Below are 22975 nucleotides of genomic sequence, written 5' to 3' on the forward strand. Positions count from 1 at the left end.
TGTCCAGTCCAGCTGAGGTAGAGAGAATAAGGAGAGTGTGGCAAAAGATGAAGAAGCGGATGGATTTTGAGGCATTGTCTGAAGTGCTAAGGAATTTGGACTTTAAACCTGAGGACAACTGAAAGCAGCCTGGTGGAGAACAACATGTTTCAAAACTTAGATTCCCTGGAAACACATCAACCACAGGTGCTAAAAAGGCTGATGACGGGAGACTGGGAAGTAGTGTTTTCATCCCTGTCATGCTCCCCCAATCTCCCCACCCCACTGTCATGTAACCAGTACTCCTAAGTTTTGATCAGCACAAGCTTTCCTCAGACCCTTGGAACCGAAGAGCCACAGAGAACACCACTGAGAGACTGTCAACACCCTTGGTGAATAGATGGGCCAACCAAGACCCAGAGAAGGAAAGTGTCTTGTCTGTGGCCCCATAGCAATCCATGAGTACCACTTTGGGCCACTGGTTCCTTCTTGTCTCTCCCAAGGAAACAGAACACTAGAGCTGGGAAAAGGGGAGACAAGGGAGGCATGTAGGGGTCAAAAATGTAAGGAGGCACCTGCTCCCAGGTGCTAGCCAGCCCTGCACTTGCATGACCCTGTGTGCCCTGCTTGCCTCAGCCTCATGGGGTCTGCTGGACACACCTTTGAGGGCAGGGACTGCAGCTTCTAGAAAATTCTTTGACATCTCTCATGGTGTTAACATGTTGCAAGGTATATATTATGAGGGTCACTAGATGCCTACTGGTGCTAATGAACAATGGATTTCAGACAAACTGATATATGTATAGATGTTTGTATCTTTGGGTAAATATGAACCTCAAAAGACAGCAGAACAACATGGAGAGGGCCTGAGACTGGAGTCTAGAGACCTAAAGATTCTGGTCCCTTCTCTGCCTTCAATTTGCTATGGGAACTTGGGTAAATTATTCATCATCTCTAGGCTTCAGTGAATTGAGATGGTTGAATAAATAACATTTACTGAGCACATACTCTGTATCAGCTGCTGTTCATATACTTCTGTGCTTTAACTTAAGTTCTTCCAGGCCTTCAAAGTTTCTTCCATTTCAACAGGCTGTGGTTTGAGGTAGGAAGGTTTCATGGAGAATGTGAAACTTGAGACAGACCTTCCAAATTCCCACATGGACATTAATACCTTGAATCATAGTAAAGGCGTGGTATCTCAAGGTGTCTTTTGGTTAGAAGATATTTCTAGAAGTCACCTAATCCTGGGAATGATACCACTAAGGCTATAGCCAGGCCAGCTGCATTGGAATCACCTTTGGAACATGTCTGAAGGCAGATTCTCAGCCTCTGGCCCTAGAGATTCTAATGCAATGATTCCAAAGTGGGGCCCAGGAATCTGTATTAATAGCTTCCTGGTTGACCCTGGTAGGCAGACAGATTTGAGAAGCACTAATTCCAGTGCATTCCCTATCTGTGCACAGTATCATACCTGGACAGCCCAGACCTGGAGCTTCCTGGCCTGACCATAAGTATCACCAAGCAGAGAAACAAATTCAATGATTGATTAATTCAGCAAATATTAAACATCTGCTGTGTGCCAGGCCCTGTGCCAGGCGGTGATCATGGGCCCTACCCTCAAGGAACTCCTGGTCTAGGTCTGTCACTTATTTTACAAGCAAGTCATCTAGCCAAGGCCAGAAGGACCTAAGAGCTCATTAGCCAATCTCTCATTACACAGTCAGTGAAAATGAGGCCCAGAGAGAGAAAGCAATGTGTTCAAGACTACACAGGGAGCAAGTGTATTTTCTGCTTTCAGACCAACTGAGGTGTCCTGTTGGGGCTCAGAAAATAATACCCCAAAGTATGGTGCTTGGCATGCAGAGTACTTGGAACCAAAAGACAAGGAAAGGGCCTCAGAAGCAAAGTCTCCTTCTGTCTTCCTCCTGCCCTTTGTTCTCCTGTTCCCCTTTCTACCCCAAGACAGGCCATAGAAACTAGAATTCTCCTTCCCCAAGGTGGGTCATAGAAATCAGAATCCCTCTCCTCCAAAGCCAGCCATAAAACCTAGAAATATTACTCAAGCCTTCCCCTGCCTTTTTGTCTAGGTCTGGCCGTAAAGAAATTCTCTGACTTACCCTATCTGATAGTAAGTTATAAGACCATCTTTTCAAATTCCCACATGGACATTAATATCTTGAATCATAGTAAAGGTGTGGTATCTCAAGGCATCTCTTGGTTAGAGGAGATTTCTAGAAGGCACCTAAACCTGGGACTCATACCACCAAGTCTATAGCCTCAGATTCTCAGCCTCTTTCCAGAAGGGTCCTGCCCCATACCTGGGAAGAAGGAATGCCACAAAGAGAAGTCAAGAAGAATCTGAATAGACAGGCCTTGCTGGGTTTGCCCCCTCAGCCTTTTACCATTAGATCAGATCCTTTTTGTCCAATCACAATCACACTTCTGCAGGGCTGTCCATTCTTCATCAAACCTAAGTATAAAAATAATTTTTCCTGGGTCTTTGGATCTTCATTTCTGAAAGCTCCATGTCATGCAAAACTTTGATTAAATAAATATGTTATGCTTTTCTCTTGTTAACCTGTCTTGTGTTATAGGAGTGTCACCCATGACCCTTATGATGGGGGAGAAAGGAATCATACTTTTTCTGCCCCTGCAGTTCCAATGCCCTATCCAGGAGGGGGCTGCATTCAAAATCCTAGGACACCCCCACTTTGTTTCTTAAGCACTAAACCTGCATATAGCAAATGTTCCTGAAAGTCTAACTTCAGATCTTGCTGAAATTTTAAATCCTCAGCATCCAGTGTATCACAGGGTGTTTGTTAAGCCTAGAAATAAGAAAGCTTCCCAAAATTGAGCGTTCCATCAGTCTTGGATGCTATTTAGCCCCCTTGCCATGGCTGTATTAGAGAATGCTGTGCCTGCCACATTTTAGAACCGAAAGAGGAGGGAGCCGCCTCGCACGTTCACAAGGACCTGACTCCCATCTCTCTGCCCAGACTTGCTTATGTCACTGTCGCCCGGGATCTGGGGTGGGGAAGAGAGCAGGGAGTCGTGCCCGCCCCCGAAATCCCAGACGCCCTGCGATTGGCTACAAGGACTCCGGCCTGGCCGAGGATTGGTCATCGCTGAGGGCTTGAAAGGTGTCTGGGAGCGTCGGACAGCTCAGACCGACCGGGCCCGGGATCAGACACCGTCTAGGCGAGCCTGAGGCGCGCCCCCAGCCCACCATGGCCCGGCTCCTCCGGGCGTCCTGCCTTCTCTCCCTGCTCCTGGCGGGCTTCGTCCCGCCGAGCCTGGGACAACAGCAGTCGAAGGTGAGTGAGCCTCGGGGACGGGGACGAGGGACGAACCTAGCCCCCAGATGTCCATCTCTCGGTGGCGAGGCACCCCCTTTCCCGGGCTCCCCTCCAGAAGGGTGACACCCAGGTGCTTCCCCTTCCACCGCCGGGACCCCTATCCCCCGACTGTGGGTCTCTTCGCAGTTCCATTTATTGGAGACCCCAGACCCTAGTGCTCCAGGTGAGCAGAATGAACAGGGGAGGAAGGTCTCTCTCCCTGAGGTCACGCTTTCTCCCCCACTGCCACCTTGGGGTTCCCTTGCTACACCCATGTCACGTCCATACCGAACTGCTCCCTTCCAGTAGGGCTTGAGGGGTGCGGGGTGCCGCGGTGGCACAGAAAAAGGCCGAGAGACTTGGCATCTGTGTTGCCTGTGCGTGTTCTCCGGGAGACTGAGGCAAGGAGAAAGGGGAAAACGCTGCTGAGTGGTCCCGAGGATCTTGAAGAACTGTTGCCGGGGCTTCTACAGCCCAAGAATAGTAAACGCAGGTAGAAATGCCCACTTGGATTCCAAGGCATTGGTGGAAGAGGCAGAGATCTGTGACAGAAACAGTTCTGAGCTAGCAGTGCAGAACACTTAGGATCCTAAGTCCCTACCCCTTTCTGGGCCTCAGTTTCTCCATTGGCAGGAAGTGGGGAAGGGAGGGCAGGGGCACAATGAAGCTGATGACTTTGGAGGGTGTGCTTGGAGAAGCTGCAAAATCCTCAAGCTGTTTTCTGAAGTTTCCTGCTGTGGGGCAGCCTCCCTACCCAGGCCCCAGTGCCCACCTTGGCATGGGCAAACCTGGTAGTTGGCAAAAACTGGTGACAGCCAATTCAGAAGAGGCGAAATTCTCCAGAACCCAGTCTATACCCAGCAGGATTTGTGACACTTAGCTGGAGTGGGGATGCCCTAGCAAGCTTATCTCCTTGGACAGTATGTGCTGGGGGGACGGGGGTTAGGAGGGGACTCTGTAGAACTTTGTTCTTCCCCGGGGGGCAGGGGGTGGGGGAGACAGAGGCCAAGCATAGGGATAGACCCAAAGAGAAAGATTTCTGTCTCCAACCTCCCAACACACATAACACACACACACACACACACACACACACACACACACACACACACACACACACACACACACACACACACACACACACACACACACACACACACACACACACACACACACATTTGCATAAGCTCAAGCTTTGAGCTTCTGTGTTTCTAAAATTCTCTGGGTTTTTAAGATCTTAGGAGTCCATAATTCTATCCATTTCTCAGGAAGCCCATTCCTAGTACAGGGTTCCTTCCATCTGTTTCTAACCTCCTTTCTGTCCTCAGCCTAAATCCCATTAGTCGGCCCCTCCTTGGAGTCAGTGTAGAGAATGCATGGATGTGAAGCCAATTCATCCAAGCCTCCTCTCTATCCAGCCCTGTTCACAATCCCCAACTCAGAAGACATTTTCCAGGTCAGGGATGGGACTGAGTTGCAAGATTGGGGTGTGGGGTAGAGGTGGGGGGGGCACTGTCAGGCCTGCATCATAGAATCAACCCCATCTCCTCAGTTTGGGGAGAGCCAGAGAAGAGAAAATTGGGCCCTACCTCAAGAAGGGTTGAGATAAGATGTGGACCCCATCACTAACTCCTCATAGGTGTGTGTTTGCAGAACTCTGGGAGAGATAGATGGATTCAGAGAGAACAAGATGGGTATGGTCTAGAACAGTTTTAGGGTGAGGAGTGATCATATCAGATAGAGCCATCCAGGGCTTGCTGGTTAGTGACAGCCTGGACATGCCCATTTCTCTTCCCAGGTCATTAGACATGAGATGTCATAGCTGTGGGTCTAGGACCCAGCTACTTTCCTTACCTCCAACCCCAGGGTGAAGGGATGGGGGAGCATGTGGAGAACGGAGATGGACAAAAAGTGACTGTCCCAGAAGGATATTTGTCTCCTCCCAATCCAAAGGGATGAGCTAGGGAACAAAGGGAATCCTCCTTTCCTTTCTGTGTCCCCTCCCCAGTCCAGCTTAAGGCTGCCCAGGCTCCCTGTCCTTGCTCTACAAAAGGACTTTGCAGAAGCGGGAGACAGTAACAACTGCTGCCGTGCATGGGATCCTAGTAATTGCTGGTTTCTCGGTGACTAAGCCAGGCAGAGAGAATCATGGAACCACAGGCTGACCATCAGAGTTGAAGGGCCCTTCAGACAGCACTGAATCTGAGTCCATCCTACAATGGAGGAGCCAGAGCCCCAGAGAAGGGAAAAGAGTGGTCACACAGCGTCAGCGGCTCACTCAGGCCTCCTGCCTTCCAAGCCATTTCCCCTTTCACTGCACTGATGGGAGTGATAAAATGGGAGAGGAGAAAGACACAAGACCAGCAGTGCCAGCCAGTCAGGGTCGTGGCTGAATTCCACATCCAACTCTCCAGCCTTCAGAACTCTTCTCTCCTGTCCGGCTGGGGGAGGGTTGGGGCACTCTCACTGCTTCTCCCCTCTGTCTCATCCAGCCTCCCTGTTTAAGGTGCAGGGTTGGGGGAGTCCATGGGCCCAGAGGAGGGAAGAAGGCTCACATGACTGAGATGCAGTGCTCAGTGGTGGGCACAAGATGTGGCTTCCCCAAACCTCCTCAGCCCAAGCCCAAAGCATTAGCCTCAGTGGCCCCAGTGGAAAGTGTGAGGGCTTTGTCACTCATCCCTTCTGCTGGAGACACCTTGTCCAGCACATCAGCTTCATACTGTCTGGGGAACATCAAATCCCTCTTCACAATAACATTGATAACCTCAGAGCCCTTTACCCTAGCTGCAGGTGGAGTAATCACCATCCCTTGACAGAGGCTTTCAAGCTTGTTTTAATCTGCCAATAGATTTCACAACCATTTTGGAAAGTAGCGTGCTTATCTCCTTGGACAGTATATGCCCAGAGAGTGAAAGTGACTTTCCCAGAACCCCCCAGCCTGCAAAGACTAGAATCTAATGAGAGGGGGTTTCCTTGGCCCTTAAACAGTGGCCAGAAGCTGATCCTCCTGTTGCTTACAAGCTCTCGTTATTTGGACAGCCTCATGGTATTTTTCTCTTCATTTCCCAGGGTTCATTTTTGGATCAGGATGGAGTGGAGGAAGTAGAGAGGCGTGTAGGGAGGACTTTTTCTGGCGGCTAGACCTCTGTGGCCAGCTGGGTGTTTTTGTTATGGCCCGGTTTGTTTGCATTTTAAGGTGGAACTGATCCCAGCTGAGACTAAGGAGGCCCAGGGGGCAGGAGGAATGTTGAGCTGAGGTCTTGGGCTTACCTCCAGTACCCACCAAAAGTCATGGGGTGTGGAATATTAGACTCATGTAAAGCAGAGGGTTTGCACCAGAGCCAGGAAGAGAGCTAGCAGCTGCCAGGGAATGGCCTGGTGGAGAGAGCCCAGCCCCACCCAGTTGAGCAGGCCTGCAGCATCTTCATGAGGCAGCTCTTCTGCAAACTGCTAGAGCCACACCCTTCCAGCCCAGTCGGACCCAGGTTCCTTGCCTCAACAGCAAGTTTTCCAAAATTGATGGGAAGAGAGGGAGTCAATTTGTTTCTCTAATTCCAACCACCCATCTCTGTCCTCTCATGGTCTATCAAGCTAGTTTGCGTTCTATCTGTTTGTCTTTCCACCTCTCATAGGATGTTAGGGCCAGAAAGGATCTTAAAGAACACCTTATAGAATGGTTTCAACTCTTCTTTTCCCATCATGGCTACCCCACCTACTGAATCATGTCATTGATGCAATGCCACCCTCTTAAGAGTGGACCCAGAGTTTTGTAGTCTGCCCCAAGGACAAGGTAGGGGTAGAGTGGGTCACAGGAAATATACTGCTAGCCAGCAGTAATCCTAGTCCCTCCTCTCCTGCTGACAGTGATGATGCCAAGCCATCTTGACTGAGAATAGCTGGTCCAATTCAAGATTCTTGTTTTATAAATAAGGAAACTGAGGCTCTGGGAAGAGAAAGGGCAGTTCAAAACCACACAGGGAGTTAGTGGCACAGCTAGACATGGAACTTACGTCTCCCAACCCACAGTCCACTGTACTCCACCCCTTCTTGTCCTGGAGCAGCAGTTGGGCAGAGAGGAAGGTTTAATGGTCACTGCCACAACTGCTCAGTTACATGGAACATCTAATATATGCAGGCACTGTTGCTTTACCCTGTCATCACATTTAATCCTCATGGCAGGTCCTTTCCCATTCCTGGCTCCCAGTCCTACTTCCCTGTTTTATGACAACATACATGACAACATGGGCTCTTTCATTATCTCATCCTTCCAGTCCTCCAGATTTGCAGCCTCTGAATCACCACTCTCCATACTGACACTTCCTCCTTTCTGTTCAGTGATTCCTTCACAATTGTCTAGCTCATCACTTGCCTGGGTGTTGCAACAGCCACCCAACCAGTCTCCATCAGCCCAGCCAGTAATCGCAACATCAGGGTAGTCTTCCTCTGAGCCTAGTAAATGTTCCTAAATTGACATGTGATGTGGAAATAATTATAATGTCATTCTCCAGGGTTCCATAGCACTCACTTATTAAATGCTTATTAAATGCTTAATATTAAGTGCTTATTAAGCACTTATTACATGCTTTCAAAATCATTACCTTCTACAAGGAACTAGGAGACCTTGCTTCTAGGCCAGTTCTAGTTCTCAGCGTGCTCTTGGGCAAGTCACTCTCCCTGATGGGATTTTTCATTATCTTGCAAATGGAGATATCCAAGTTCCCTGCCAGCTCTAAATGCTCCCTGGTGCTGGTCTTTCTTTGTTCCAGACGGACTGCCATGGCAGCGTGAGTGGCACCATTTTTGAGTATGGAGCCCTCACCATCGATGGGGAGGAGTACATCCCTTTCAAGCATTACGCTGGCAAGTACATCCTCTTTGTCAACGTGGCCAGCTACTGAGGCCTGACAGGCCAGTACATTGGTAAGAGCCCACCCTTCCTCCCCTGCTTTATTTGGGGCTATTCTGCCAGTACATTGGTAAGAGCCCACCCTTCCTCCCCTGCTTTATTTGGGGCTATTCTGCCAGTACGGCACATTTCAATCACAGGAGCTTGTCTGGTGCATGGAATCATGAGATTCCAAACCCTGTATCCCAACTCCAGCGTGTTCCATGGTTATTTGGACACAATTACATAAGCCTAAGGTCTGGTTGCCTTTGGACATATTCTAGGAGATTCCTAGTTATCCTTCTTCATCCCTGGGCACCTCAACTATCCTAAAAGCCAGGAGATGGAAGAGACTGGGTGTATGCCTGGAGCTCCGTTTGGAGTTAAGAAGTGTAGCTGGAGCTCAGTCTTGCTGAAAATGTCTCATCTTCCCTCTGCCCCATCCACCTTGGTGCTTGTCTTGGCCCCTCTCTGGAAAGAGGGCAATTGGCCTGAGGCTTCAGAGTGTGTGTGGGGTGTGGGGCAGGTGAAGCGGCAGGCTACATTTCTAACATCCATTCTAAAATAGTCTTTGAAGATGATCTAGTTCAGCCTTTCCCTTTCCTCAGTTTACAGACAAGAAAACCAAAGCTCAGAGTGAAAACACAACTTAACCAGGGTCTCAAATCTATTGGTGACAGAAGTGGACATTTGACCTGGGTTTCCTGACCCCCTAATCTCCTCCTTTCTCCTTAGCTGGGGCAGAACAAAAGCCTGAGGGAACAGACAGGCCAAAGGCATGTGACAGCACCCGGAGAAATAAGATGCTTTGGGTTTGAGCATGGGCTGCTGGCAAGGGTTTGGGCAGGCCAGGGCAATCTGACCCTGAATGTTCTGTCTGGCGATTGCAGGCAAATTCCTGGAAGTGGAATGACAGTGGTCTGCATGGCCCAATGGCAGTGAGCACTCTGCCCAGAATGCTTGTCGAGCCCTTGGAACAGTGTTCTTGTGCAAGAGACAGGCTGGGTGCTGGCACTGCACAAGAGTCCAGGGGGTACTGAGAAAACTGGGGAGGTGGGCCAGGGCCTCCCTTGGGTTCCTGAATTCCCAGAATATGGGAAGGCTGTAAGGGCCTCACCCCACTCCACCCAAAGAAGTTCTCAGCTTTCTGCCCAGGAATAGGTGGTTCCTGCTCCAGGAAACTCAATCCTGAGCCCAGAATGAGCTCTCAGCCAACTGGCCTAGGTGGCAGGCCTTGGCAGTGGAAGCGTTAATGGCTGATTTGAGGAAGCGTAGTTCTTTTCCCCAAAACCTCCAATCCATCAAAATTGGAGTCAGGTGGACAGGACCTGAATCCCAGCACTGCACAAACTCACTGGGTGATGGTGGGCAAGTCCCTTCTCCTCTCAGACCTCAGTGATGTCAGCTGTACAGTGGGTGAGCAGGGGAGTGGTGTGGATGAGGCAGGCTCCTCACCAGGCTCCTTGTGTCCACTCTCTCCCCCTGGCCCAGAACTGAATGCACTACAGGAAGAGCTTGCACCATTTGGTTTGGTCATTCTGGGCTTCCCCTGCAACCAATTTGGAAAACAGGAACCAGGAGAGAACTCGGAGATCCTACCTACCCTCAGGTGAGCGCTCACTCAGTGTCCTGAGCAAGCTCCTCCATCTCAGCCTGTCTTGGGTCTACCCCTGTTCATGATGGACCTTTATCTGCCATCAAGAACCATTCTTCTCTTCTACAAATAAGGGAGGGGACAGGAGAGGGAGAAGGACAGGGATGACTGGTTGTGCATGACAGAGAGGACGGGGAGTACTGAGGTGGAGGAGAGGAGGTGCTGAGAATGGTCTAAGCTAGAAAAGACCACAGACCCACATTATTCCTCTGCCTGCTCAACACCTGCTCCCACTGCCCACTATGGAATAAATCCAGACTCCCAACAACCCTTCCCTGTTCCATCCCTTCCTCTCATTTCTGAGCCCTGTGCCTATCTCCTTGGGACCCAGAGAAGAACATTCCTTAACAGGTATGTCCGACCAGGCGGGGGCTTCATCCCCAATTTCCAGCTCTTTGAGAAAGGGGATGTGAACGGGGAGAAAGAGCAGAAGTTCTATACTTTCCTGAAGGTGAGTGAACAGCCACCTGTGCTGGACAGAGACAAGGCTCATGCCACCTCCCCGCTCCTGGGTTCCTGGGAACTTCTTGGCATCTGACTATTGTTCCAACTAGAGGGCTTTGCAGACGCTAGGATCTCACCAGCGCATTTTATAGATAAGGCCCAGACAGGGTCCCAGAAGGGACATGTCAAGGGTCTCACAATCTTCTAGAGCCATAGCTGTGACTGGTAGTCAGTCTTCTGACTCCCAAACTGGTGCTTTTCTTTTTTTTTCTCAGTGCCAGGCTCTTCTCCCACCCCTAGAAAGGCCTGGGGAGGAGGTGGGAGGGAGAGGAGGGAGGGGCCCTAAGCAGGGTTGACGCTACACTCTCATCCCTGCTCCAGAACTCCTGTCCTCCCACCTCGGAGCTCCTGGGCTCACCTGGCCGCCTCTTCTGGGAACCCATGAAGATCCATGACATCCGCTGGAACTTTGAGAAGTTCCTGGTGGGGCCAGATGGTATACCTGTCATGCGCTGGCACCACCGGACCACAATCAGCAATATCAAGATGGACATCCTGTCTTACATACGGCGGCAGGCAGCCCTGGGGGTCCAGGGAAAGTAACTGAAGCCCACCCCTACCCCCATGTCTACCATGCAGGGGCTGGAGAAGGACTCCGTTCAGGAAGGAATCCACATCTCCAACCACACCATACACCCACCACAGACCCCTTTCTTACTATACTAGGCCTCAGCCTGACACAAATGTGTGCATGCAATTGTGTGTCTGTATTGCTGTGCATGTGGGTGTTTGCACACATGCCTCCATGTGTGTGAGACCATGTGTGTGTGCGTGTGTATGGGTGTGCAGTCACACGTCTACTGTGTGACTATCCAGGAACGTGTGCCATCTGTGTGCCCACAGCTGCATGCTGTGTAGAGTGCCAGAGAATACTCCTCCTATCTCTCCAGTTCTCTGTTCCAATGATAACAATTCACTTACACTTGAGCCCAAAGGAAAAACCAGCTTTAGGTCCAACTGTCCTACTCTAACCTGAACCTCAACCTTAGGGCCAGCATTTCCCACTGCCTCCAGATACCACCACTGAAGTCCCAGAAGTTTCTAAGTCTACCACAATGCCAACCTCCCGCCTCCTTCCTGAAGGGCCCTCCCAAGCCTCTGCCCCCATCCCCACCCCGCAGTTCTCCATGAGATCAGCCAAGGCAGATATGAGAGCAAGGGACATGTACCAGGTGTCAGGGGTGACATCTCCATGAGGGAGGGGCCTGAAGCCCTTGTGGGCAGACCTCCCCTGAGCCTGTCTGAGGGGCCAGCCCTTAGTGCATTCAGGCTGAGGCCTCCGGGCAGGGATGCCACCCCTACTCCTTCAGAGGGCGTGCCCTCTCCCCTCACCCTGGTCCATTGGCATTTACTCACAACCCTTCTGCCTAATAAAGGCCTTTCTGCAGCAGCTGAGCCTATTGTGGTGCTTCTTCACTGGGGGCCGCCCCAGCCTTGGCAGGGAGTGGGTTGGACAGCATGGGAAAGGTAAAGTGGCAGGACGAGAAAAGAAATTGAGTGCTTTGGGCCCGTTTTTTGGCTTCTACCTAGGCCCACTTTACTTCTCTCACTGAGGATTTGGAGTTTATAAAACCAGTTCATATCTACTCTCATCCCCTCCCACAATTCTCCAAAGCAGCTAGGGTTAAGAAGAGGTGTTCCATCTGACAGATGAAGAAACTGAGGCTCACAGAAGGGTCAGGCCTTGCCCCAGATTTCCTGACGAGTTATAGGACTGGAATTTAAACCTAGGCCCCCTGACTCCCAGCTCAGGTTCCTTCCATGGCCCCTGGACAGCCTACCCTCAGGGAGGCTCTGGACAGGCCCCAGGGGATATCAGCCAAGAGTAATGGTGACTGTCTTGGAGAAATGGGGGGAAAGGGGTACAGGAAGAGGGGGCCAGGAAAGCAGCACTGTGATTGGCTGAGAGAGGAACATGAGCCATAGTATAAAAGAACACCAGTCATAGAATATTAATCTTCAACTTGGATTTACGTCCAAGATTCGTGCAAACAGCTGCCCGGGGACAGATGGCCACCCAATCTGGACCTCTGGCACCACAAGACTCCAGCTGCAGGGCAAGGGCCTGAACTTCAGGGCCAAGCAGCTTCAGGCTGAGGCCCCTTGGCAGATGTGGCCAGTGTGGCCTCCATCCCAGGCTGCTGTGGCTCTGGCAAGGCTACTGTAGGAGGAGCTGGAGAGAGCCCCAGCATCAGAACATGTCGTTCACTTCTGCTCTGGAGACAAACCTATTCTTCCTGGAGCTCCTCACAGAAGGGTAGGGATGAATGTGGGACAGGTCCTGCTATAGATCTTGACCAAAAATTAAACAGACAGATGAATTGGACATGGCACCTGGAGGGGCCAGAACCAGTTCTGGGGACATTTTGAAAGGAAGCCTGGGCTGCACCCCACTGTTAAGGTGGTCTTCTCCCGGAGGCTTTAGCAAAGGATGGCAGGTCAAAGCCGGGAGAGGCTTCTCTCTACTCGGTGGCAGGGTAGTGAGTCTTCCCTGGTCACTTCCAGAGGAGGAGGCCAAATGGAAGCCCTCTGGGTGGGGCTTCCCCAGTCTTGTATACAGTTCAGGTCCGGGCCAAGGGTATGAGCTGGCTGCCCACCTCAGTCTCCTGTCCAGCCGAGGCTCTGGCCACACAAGCCATGTGGCCTTTAGTTTTTCAGTAATCTGAAGTCAGCTGGCTTGCAAGATGAAGGTGGAGCCAAATGACACAATCTGGTCTCACTGAGGCCCCTCACGGTCATTTTTTGCAGACTCTAAATAAACAAAAAAATTTGAGGACTTAAAGAGTATGGGTAGAGTAGGTTTCAAAGTCTTATGGAAACCAACACAGTAACAGTGAAAATAACAGCTAGAGTTACTGAGTACTACATAGTGCCAGACCCTGGGCTAAGTGCCTCAGGTACACCCCTCATGTAATCCTCACCAGCCCTATGAAGGAGGCAGGTTAGTATTCCTCCCTCTATGGAGGAGGGGACTGGGACACAGAGAGATTTCAGGAAGACTCGCCCAAAGTCCCAAATATAGAGAGCAGTGGAGCCGGGATTTGAACCCAGTCAGTTTGGCTCCAGATTCCAGAGGTGGAGCAGTTCTGGGGAAGGAAGAGCCTGCCCAGTAGGCCACCCACTGCCCCTCATCGAAACAGCTTCCAAGGGGCTCCACAAAACCTTTAGTGCTCTGTGGGGAACCACTAGAAAATGACTGACCAGACCAATCCCTTCCTTCAAACACTAAATTCTCCAAACCACACTCCTACCACGTCCATCCAGAAGCCTCTGCTCACACTACCTCCTGACAGAGCTAGCTCCATTTCTGTACAACTCAAACCCTTAGAAAGTTCTCCTTCATGCTGAGATGGATGGACTTGGCCTCCTATCACTCTCACCCACTAGTAGTGATCCTGTTCCAGAAGTCCCACAGGTGTGGCATTGCTTTCTGCTTCACAGGAGCCCTGCAGGGAGTAAAGGCAGCCAGCAAGGACCCGGAGTCTACTCTTGGCTAGTGAACGTAGCTCTAGCCCCTTCAACCTTTTATGGTGGACACTATGGCCAGAGGGAACTTTTCTAAATACAAATCTGGTCATGCCACTCTGCTTTAAAAATGTCCAATGACTCCACATCATTCTTAGGATAAAAACCAGCCCTCCCACTATGCTCTGCAAGGCAGTGCACAGTCTGGACCTGCCTACGTCTCTAACCTTGCCTTGCCCCTATTTCCCCTCCTGGTTCTCGGCTCCAGCCACACTGTCCTTCCCTCAGATCGGCCACCCTTCTTCACTTCCTCCCACCAAGGCCTTTGCATTTGTCATTTTCTCTGCAAGAATATCCTCCACCCCTATCTCTTTACCTAATTAATACCACTCATTATGAGGGTCTCAACTCAAATGTCACCAACTACAGAAAGCTCTCCTAAGCCCCCAGTCTAGGTGTGGCTCCTCAACCATCTGCTGTCATAGAAACTTGCTCTTCTTCCTTCAGGGCACTTAAGTGCAACCTGTCTGTGTAATTTTAAAAATTCATTTCTGCCTCCCTCACTAGACAGTAGCTCTATAAGGGTAGGGAACATATCCACCCCTGCTCTCTTGGCATCCCCAGTACCTGGCATGGTGCCAGGCACTCAGATAATAAGCTAGAATGAATGAATGAATGGTTTCAGTCCCTTCACCCTCCAGTCACCATCACTGCCCTTTCAACATTATTTTGGAAAGTTGGACCTCTCCTCCACCAAGATCAGAACATAACAAGAACATCCCTAACCTGGGACAGTCCAAGCAGAAAAGAAGTTATCTCCCCTGGGGGGAGACAAGACCCAGTACTAGGGGATCATGCTCACCTGGATCCGCAGGCCTGGCTGTGGGCGAGTCCATCACTTGGGAGCTCTGATTTCGAACTGCACCAAAGGGTGGACGCCAGGTGTATTCTGGCTGCAACAAAACTGGTGCTTAATAATCAATAACCACACTCAAAAATCACAATAGCAGCTACCGTGCCAGGACAGTACTAAATATATCTTAATGAAGTATGGTTTTATCCTTACAACAACCCAGGTTGTCATCCCCATTTTAGAGGTAAGGAAACTGAGGCCCAGAGGGGATACAGTAAATTATTAAAGGCCACCCAGCTGGGAAAGTGGTCAAGCTTGGATATGAATCCAGGTTCCTAGAACTCCAGACCCAGTCTCTTAAGCACCACACTCTCCTCCAGTGTTTCAAGATGTGTATAAAGCATGGTCATATGGGGAGAAGCTGGGAAAGAGGCCAGATAGGAGGCTGCTGTAATTGTTCAGGGGAGAGCTGGGGATGCCTGCAGTGGGACTGTGACAGAGGGACTGGAGAAGACGGGACATGTGACAGCAACTCTTGAGAGAAAGAATAAAAAGGGAAAAGAAAAGAAAGCGAAAAAAGAGGAAAAGGAAAGGAAAAAGAGAAAGGAAAGGGAGAGAAATATGCTCTGGAACCTGGTTACATGTGGAGGTTATAAGAAAAAGTCAAGCCCAGACTCTGACATCCCTGGCCTGGGGCTTGGCGGAGTCTCCCTTGCTGCCCTATGCACCTACTCAGCCATTTCCATCCTGCACCAGTGACCCTGAACAGCTGTGGGCTACAGAATCCCCGCCCTGGACACAGGCCACTACCACCTGCTCAGGAAGAGCTGAGGATGCAGTTCCTGACCCCTCACTTGACCTTCCTGTACAGGAAGTGTCTGAGGAGGCTTGTGTGTGTCCTGGGGGAAGAAGGGGCACAGACTCACCAGATGGAAGAGGCGTGAGTTGGGGAGTGGGGGTGGGTGCTCCATGGCCATGGGGGGTGGGGGGTAGCGGATCTGGGACCAGTCCTCAAAGCCATGGTGTGGCACCATGGCTGTCAGGGGAGGGTAGGCGTAGGGGTAGGCCCCACAGAGGTGCTCCGGGTGGGGCTCCACATGGTAGCGCTCTCCGGAGGCCTGCAAGAAAGGCTCGCGTCGGCTCCAGCCTGCAACAGGCTGCACAGGCCCTCCCCACAGACACTCACCTCATCTCCCTCTCGTTAGAACCTTGGCTCTCTAAAGGCTGATAGGTGGGTACACAAGGCTGGTACATGGGCACAGGAAGTCAACAGTGATGACAGCTAACATGTCCTGAGCACTGATTCTGCACAATTACTGCTTTAAGTCTTATGTGTCTACCTCAGTCAGTGGGCAGAGTGTCAGATGCCTGAGCACACACTGTCCCTCCATCAGACTGTAGCCCCCTGAAGGTAGGACAAGGTAAGTGCTGCCTCGTCCCTCCAGCCTCCTCACCTTTGCTTTCCTCTTCTGTTGTTTGAGGGCTTCTTTCGCCTTCTCTTCATCTTTGAATGCCTTTAACTGAGAGAAGGAGGGAGGGAGAGAAGACTGTTGGCACAGAAGGCTCCTGGCAGGCCTGGATCCAGGGCCCACCTGGCCCAGAGGGCTCAGTGGCTGGCGCACAGGGCACTGCTCTGGGCTGCTGTGCTTGGGCCAGCCCTGGGGAAGGGTCTGGGGGCCACAGCACAGCCCAGGCCATTGGCTGCAATGATGGGTGGTCTGAACACAGCCCAGGAGAGTTTGCAGGAGCCTCTCTGCTTGTGTGTTTCTCCACTGACATCTTCGAGAGGGAGGGTGGCTCAGGGCCAATTCCTAAATTTGCTCCTCTAAGACATAAAAATGAACTATGGAAGGTCAGAGCTGGAGGTATCTTAGAGTTACACCGCCTCGTTGTACAAAGGGTCAGAGAAGGGAAAGGACTTGCCAAGGTCACAAAGAAATTTGGTAGCGGAGCTAGAAGGAGAACCAGGGAGGGTCCCTGACATCCAGCCTCAACAGGGATCCTGTAATCCATGCCTCCCTCTCCCCATGAGGATGGGCCAATTGCCCCTTCCTTGGTCCTGTTGCTCTCACCTGGGCATTCGACAGGGTGACCTGGGCCTGCAGTTTCTCCACCTGCTTCTTCAACTCTTCCTTCTCCTCATTCATGCGCTCTCGATCACTGCGCTCCCTCTGGAAGTCCTCCTCAAAGATCTTCACCTGCAGTGGGCGGGCAGGATGGGAGTTGGGGAGGGGTGGTTCTGAGCAGAAGCTCCCACCTCTGCCTCCTGTTGGGGGTAACAGCTGTCAGAGCTGGCTTCACTCCATCTCGGGGGGTTGCCGTGGGGAGTGAGGTACGTGCCCCTCCAGCCACGCCCCCAACTTCAAACAGCAGCAGTTCTGTGTCTCTTATATTCTGGGCTTTATTTGAACAAAAGATCCATGGCTTAAAAAAAAAAAGTTTAAAAGCCATCAACCAGTCCAATCCTTTCATTCTGCAGAGGCCCACAGAAGGGTAGAGGCCACAGAACCAGAATGTGGAGGAAGACTGAGTTTGGGTCTGCTGATTCTGAGAGCAGAGGACCTACAAACTCTCCTAAGGTTTCAGGAGCCTTGGCAAAGAAGGGCTGGGCAGGAGTCCACCTGTCTCTGGGCCTGTGGTTTCACATGCTTACTGCCAATCAGATAAGATGCTGACTGGGTTCAAGATGATGTAGGAAGATCAAAAGCATAGCACTGAAAAGCACAGAAACACGTGGGAGAGCCATAGCCTTTCAATTTCCTTCCAATCCTTCCAGGTCCCTCAAGGAGAAAGTCTCTGTTTTATGCTAGTAGGTCCTTAACACTTTTCTACTTCTTCCCAATCTCCTTTAAATGAAGGCAAAGAGGACTTGAATTCAGTCTTCTTCAGGTCCGAGTATCTGGCTAGAGTTTAATAACACTGTTGTGTTTTTACTATATTTATTGCTTATGGTGCTAAGTTCCCTTTTAAATACATTTATTTAAAATTTATTTTTTAAATACTAGGTAAATAATAGCACAGGTGGGACATGGATATAGCTAAATCATAAAGGTGGTAGAGGAATGACTTAAGAGAGGGATACAGGGCTGGAAAGGAGAAAACTGTAACCAGGCAGGGGTCCTAGCCAATGGCCAGAAACTGGACTACTAACACGTTTCATAGGATTCCAAGCCCATCCGGGGCCCTCAGGAATGCACCAGCCCCCACTGGGCACCTCCTACCTGACCTCCTCCCTGCGAGCTTCACCTGCTGTTTCAGCAACTCGTTCTGCGTGACCAGCTCCTGTTTCCTTAGGAGGCCCCCAGGTCCTTCTGGGCTCCCAAATGCTGATGACGGGGAGGCCCGGATGCTCAGTGCTTCCTCCAGGGCCTGGCATCAGGGAGAGAGGACACAGGCCCTTCAGCAGGAGCCCCTGGAAGTCGGGCCTTTTTGGAGGGGTCATCTTCAGGGACTCTCCTCCTGATGATAATAACCACCACCACCAGTACTATTTAATAAATGCTCCCCTATTTACTAACACTCTATACACATCATTTTATTGAATCCTCTGCACAGTCCTATGAAGAAAAGACTATGATCATCATCCCCATTTTATGGATGTGAAAACTGAGTCCCAGAGACCTGAACTGACTTGTTCAAGGTCACACAGCTACTAAGAGAGAAAGGAGGAATTCAAACCCAGCATGTGCCCTTAACCAGTCCTATGTAGAAGTGGGTATCTCCCCTTGCCTGAACAGGTGTAGCTCAATTCTTAGCACGTAGACCTAGAAAGAATATTAAGTGCTTTGGGGGATGCTTCAGGCTCCTTGACAACAGCCGTGCCTGCGATTCCTCAGCTTCTGTTGGACTCCCCAGCTTCAGCAAACCATTCCCACCCAAGCCAACCCTTCCACCCTCAATTTTCCTATAGTTAAACTATATTTTAAATTTCTGCTTATGTAATACTTTACCTTTCTAACACTGAAAATGGGCTGAAACATCACCAAGTAACATTTTGAAATTAAAAAGAGAAAAGCACTCTGAGTCTACCATGTTCACAAAATACTTTCCTTTACGTAAACAGTGTGCTCACGTCTTCTTAGAAGGTTTCCATTAACTGTTTTTCTCCTTCAACTCTGTTAACATGTTACTTTAGAACTCTGGAACGCCGCTCAAGACTGGCCACCCTTCTTTGCCACCTGGACTTCAACCCCCTGGACAGCAGGACTCCGCTCGCTGTGCCTCAGCATTGCCCACGTGCCTCCCTGGACCATGCAGAGATAGAGGAGACTCCCCAACTTGGACTTGGGCCTCTGCTCATTCTCCCTGGCTCTCCCAGAGACACGAGGAAACTGCTGAACGAAGAGTAAATTTGGGGTGCTCCGAGCGGAAGTTATGACTCCACTTTATACTCCTACTCCTCACTATTTTTTAGATGAGAAGAATGAGGTCCAAGGACAGGGAGAGACTTGCCTGAGATCACAAACAAAGCAGGCCACCTGCCTTGCCTTACTCACCCACATGGGTGTCTCTGTCCCCACTGTGCCGAGAAAACCTACAGGGTCGGTCATCTTTATCATCAGTAGTATGAATAATATTCTGCCAGATTTACACCCTGAAATCCCCCAGCTCGGGACAGGTCATTTTTACCCCTGGGAACAGGTCCCAAGGGCCCCAAACTCAGCATAATTGACAGTCATAAAACACCAAAATCAAATAGAAAAGATTGCCCTGGCAGGCCTCTGAGTCAGTGAATGCCTAATGCATGCCAGAGCCCACTGTGACCAGGGTCAGGAGGCAGAGGGAAAGGAAAACAATCAGCCCAAAAGGAAAAGCTGTGCCACAGAATTTAACAACTTCCCCTGGCCTCTAGAAAACGTTCCTCTCAACTCTCCCTCCTGTCAGCTTGCTCCTTTTAACCCTTGTGCTAGAAGGTGAATAGGGCTAGAATGATTCCAACCAGGCTTAAGACAGCAAAACTGAGGCCCAGAGAGGACAAAGTAGCAAAGCTGTGATTAGCACCAGCCCCAGACCTGGCCCATCCCACTGCCATGGGACTGTGGCTCAAGCCAGAGGGTTTCCACTTTACCCAGCCTCCACCCTGGGTGCCCCATCCCCGGGACCCCACTTCACTAGGGCAGGAACCCCCGGCCTATGCTCAGCCACTCCCTTCAGGGAGCACTTCCAGAACAGGCACTTGGTGCCAGGCACTGCACGAGGTGTGGGGGACATAAGCCCTGGTGGAGATGTGCACCTCCCACCGCCAGATGGGAGGACGGAGAATTAAATAAGTCATCAGAAGGTAACGTGCAAAGGGTTGGGGAGGAAGTTGCTGGCACTTTAGGAGCACAGGATGGGCAACCGAAATGAGATTTAGGGAAGGCTTCTCTGCAGAAGGGATAGAAAATGAACCTCAGTGACATTCAGGGCATGCCAGCTGAGGTGTGAGGGGAAGAGTGGCACTGCTGGAGGCATGGCACGTAGAGAGGCCTGGAGGGAAGTGCCAGCATGGGCACATCCAGGGGCTGGATCATACAGGGTGTGGGGCGGGAACTGTGATGCCAGCTCGCTGACCCAGCAGCCACTCCTCCTGAGTGGAAGGGTGGGGGGCACCAGCAATGGGATGGGTGTTGCGGCGGGCTCAGGGAAGCTCTGCCCATTGGAGGGAGCAGGGGCAGGCGCCTACCTTGTTGAGGCGCTGGATCTCCTTTTCCTGGTACTCGCGCTGCCGGGTGAGGGGGCTCAGCTGATCTTGCAGGAACTTGACCTTCTGGCGCAGCTCCTTGGCTTCTGTGGTCAGATGCTCCTTGTCAGTCTGCAGGGAGCACAGGGTTGCTGAGCAGGGAGCCTCTCTGGGAGGCCTTGGATTCCTGCCCTGCGTGCCCCAGCCCTTACCCATGCACGCCTCCCCTAGCCCTCTCTCCCAACACCCCACAGGCTCACGTGCAAGGCCACTAGGGCTAGTGTGGTAATGCTCACATGGTCCTGCCCTCAAGGAAGAGGTGCCCCCAGTAAGTGAAAGGCCCTGTGAGGTGGATTGAATTATGTCCCCTCAAAACTCATTGAAGCTTGAATTGTGTCCCCCAAGTTTTATGTATTAGAAACTTAGCCCCCACTGTCACTGTTGGGAGGGTGGGAAATCCTACTATGGTAGTTGAAAGGTAGAACCTTGAAGAGGTGATTGGATTATAGGACCATGCTGTAGTGAATGGATTAAAAATGGTGATCAGGGGCATGGTTCTGAGGGCTTTAAAAGAAGAGAGAGGAGAGTCTGTCTCTCTCTTGCTTGCTCTCTCTGCTTCCACCGTCTTGCAATGTGAGACCCCTGGGTCCCTGTTGCCACCACCAGATGGTCTTTGGACTTCCCAACCTCAGAAACTGTAAACAGTAAATTTCGTTTTCTTTATAAATCACCCAGTCTCAGATATAGCTACACAAAAACGGACTAATACACCCTAGATTCTGATGCCAGCTTCTCCACCACCCAGCTGAGACCCCGGGCATGGTCATAGCCCTCTCTTGTCTAAGCATACCTATCTGCCGTGGGTCAGGGTTCTTAACATGAGTAAGACAGGGGCCCCAGGAGGGCTGTGAGCCCAAATCCTGAATGCAAAATTTTTCTCTGTGTGCAGTTTTCTAGAGAGAAAAGATAGTTTCCACAAGATTCCCACAGGGGTCTTCTATGACCCATAGAAAGTGACAACTATTGATAATCTCTAAAGGACCTTTTAGCTCACATAGTCGCTGAGCCTACCAGAGAGATGACACTCAAAGAAATAAATATAGCCCAAGTAGAAAGTGTTCCTACAGAGAGAAACAAATAAAGTACTGTGGAATTAAATGAAAGATCACCACAGCTAAGAAACCAGGGAAAGCTTCAAGGTGGAGGCTCTCATACCCACTATGGGACCATCAGGCCTTCTGCATCGCAGATGATCACAGCTGGAATGGCCTTTAGAGAGCATTAAGTCCTCACCCTTTTATATTATGAGAAATGAATGTCCACAGAGGGGATGTGACTTACCCAAGGCCATGCAGTGAACTGTGAGTAGAACCCAAGTTTCCTAATTCCATTGCTCTCTCCCCTTCCATGTCAAAGGAAGTGTTTACGGTAGAGATGGCAACAGTTCAGAGGAAAGACCAGGCCCACCCCAAATAAACTGTATATTTCTATGTGAATATAAATGAAAAAAAGTCTCAAAATAGACACACCAAACTGTAACAGTGGTTATCTCTGGGGAGGGCCTGCGATGGCGCGGGGAGGGGATGAGGGGAGGTGGTCCAGGGAAACTCTTCACTTTATCTGTATTGTGTGAAAATTTTACAACTGTGTGTTCATAACACGTGGATCAGGAGATAGGCCACAGGGGTTCATCCAGTCTGGGTGACCTTTAGTTAATATTCTACAAACTAGCTGGTGAGCTTCTGCAGCCAGAGATGGCTGAGGGTAGCCTCAGTCAGAACTTGTGGGAGTTGTTCTGGACTCCCCGTGTAAGAGGTTCCAGGATGAAGTATGGCCTCTGTGTCATATCTATGCCACTATCTACAGAGCCATGCTTTGTCTTGAATCGTTCCACATCCCCCCAGCTGACACAGAAGAGCTGTCAGACTCCAGAGATTTGTTTTATCTGTCAATGTGAGGGGGACGGACCAAAGAACCAGGATGTCTGGCTGTGAGTCACAACATGTGACTATGACTTATGAGAAAAGATAGAAAGTGTCCTCCCTAAGGTTGGGAGGTGTCACAGACATAGACTGCCCAGATAAGCCCTGGGTGTCATATGCTGACAGAAGGATCTCTAAAAGGCAATTCGTGTTGAAAATGTCCATTTTTATGCTAGGCACCAATGTCATTCTCATGAAGGGAAAGACAACATGAGATAAATAAAATCCCCCAAGAGTCTGGGAGTCAAATGGGCTTTCCTCTTTAAGCTACTCTGGGATCTTGAGGTCACTGGCTGATATCAGCCATGTACATGACAGCAGATGCTACTTCTTCAGGGACCTGTTCCTGACCTGCCCAGACTGAATCTGGGCTCTCTTATGCCCACTCTCTGACTCCTGTAACTTCTTTGTAGTATTTAACACACTTTTACTTATTTGCTTCTGTAATTAGTTGTTTAGCATCTCTTCCCAGCGAAGGTAGGGTTGGGCTGTTCACATTGAATCTCCAAGCCCAGCACGGCGACTGGGGCACACTCAATGAAAAACAACCAGACGAACGAATAAGTGAAGCTCTGTCTAACATCTAAGCCCCTCCCCCCAACACCATCACTGCTCTGAACATTTCGCAGCACCACACCCCCAGCAAGTGCCACAGAGCA

At 50.5% G+C, this 22975-nt stretch overlaps 2 protein-coding genes across 5 annotated transcripts in view; one reads left to right on the forward strand and one right to left on the reverse strand.

The window, feature by feature from the left end:
- The first annotated feature begins 3130 nt into the window (after window positions 1-3130).
- On the forward strand, window positions 3131-11739 carry GPX3 (glutathione peroxidase 3). Its single transcript, XM_063086386.1, has 5 exons — window positions 3131-3293; window positions 8078-8231; window positions 9688-9805; window positions 10202-10301; window positions 10676-11739. The coding sequence occupies exons 1-5, from the start codon at window positions 3207-3209 to the stop codon at window positions 10895-10897; spliced, it is 681 nt and encodes a 226-aa protein (XP_062942456.1). The 5' UTR covers window positions 3131-3206; the 3' UTR covers window positions 10898-11739.
- Window positions 11740-12306: 567 nt separating this feature from the next.
- Window positions 12307-22975, reverse strand: part of TNIP1 (TNFAIP3 interacting protein 1) — a 44256-nt gene continuing 33587 nt past the window's right edge. For 3 of the 4 annotated variants that reach the window (XM_063086385.1, XM_063086384.1, XM_063086382.1), the window contains 7 exons: window positions 20338-20466; window positions 17919-18041; window positions 16745-16870; window positions 16127-16192; window positions 15599-15790; window positions 14682-14772; window positions 12307-13105 (listed from right to left, as the gene is read on the reverse strand). In XM_063086385.1, coding sequence (XP_062942455.1) covers window positions 13071-13105; window positions 14682-14772; window positions 15599-15790; window positions 16127-16192; window positions 16745-16870; window positions 17919-18041; window positions 20338-20466 — 762 coding nt within the window. In that variant the 3' untranslated portion in view covers window positions 12307-13070. The remainder of the gene's footprint in view (window positions 13106-14681; window positions 14773-15598; window positions 15791-16126; window positions 16193-16744; window positions 16871-17918; window positions 18042-20337; window positions 20467-22975) is intronic. The other variant, XM_063086383.1, reaches the window with a different exon arrangement.

This window comes from Cynocephalus volans, chromosome 2 (assembly GCF_027409185.1).
Source record: "Cynocephalus volans isolate mCynVol1 chromosome 2, mCynVol1.pri, whole genome shotgun sequence".
NCBI lineage: Eukaryota > Metazoa > Chordata > Mammalia > Dermoptera > Cynocephalidae > Cynocephalus > Cynocephalus volans.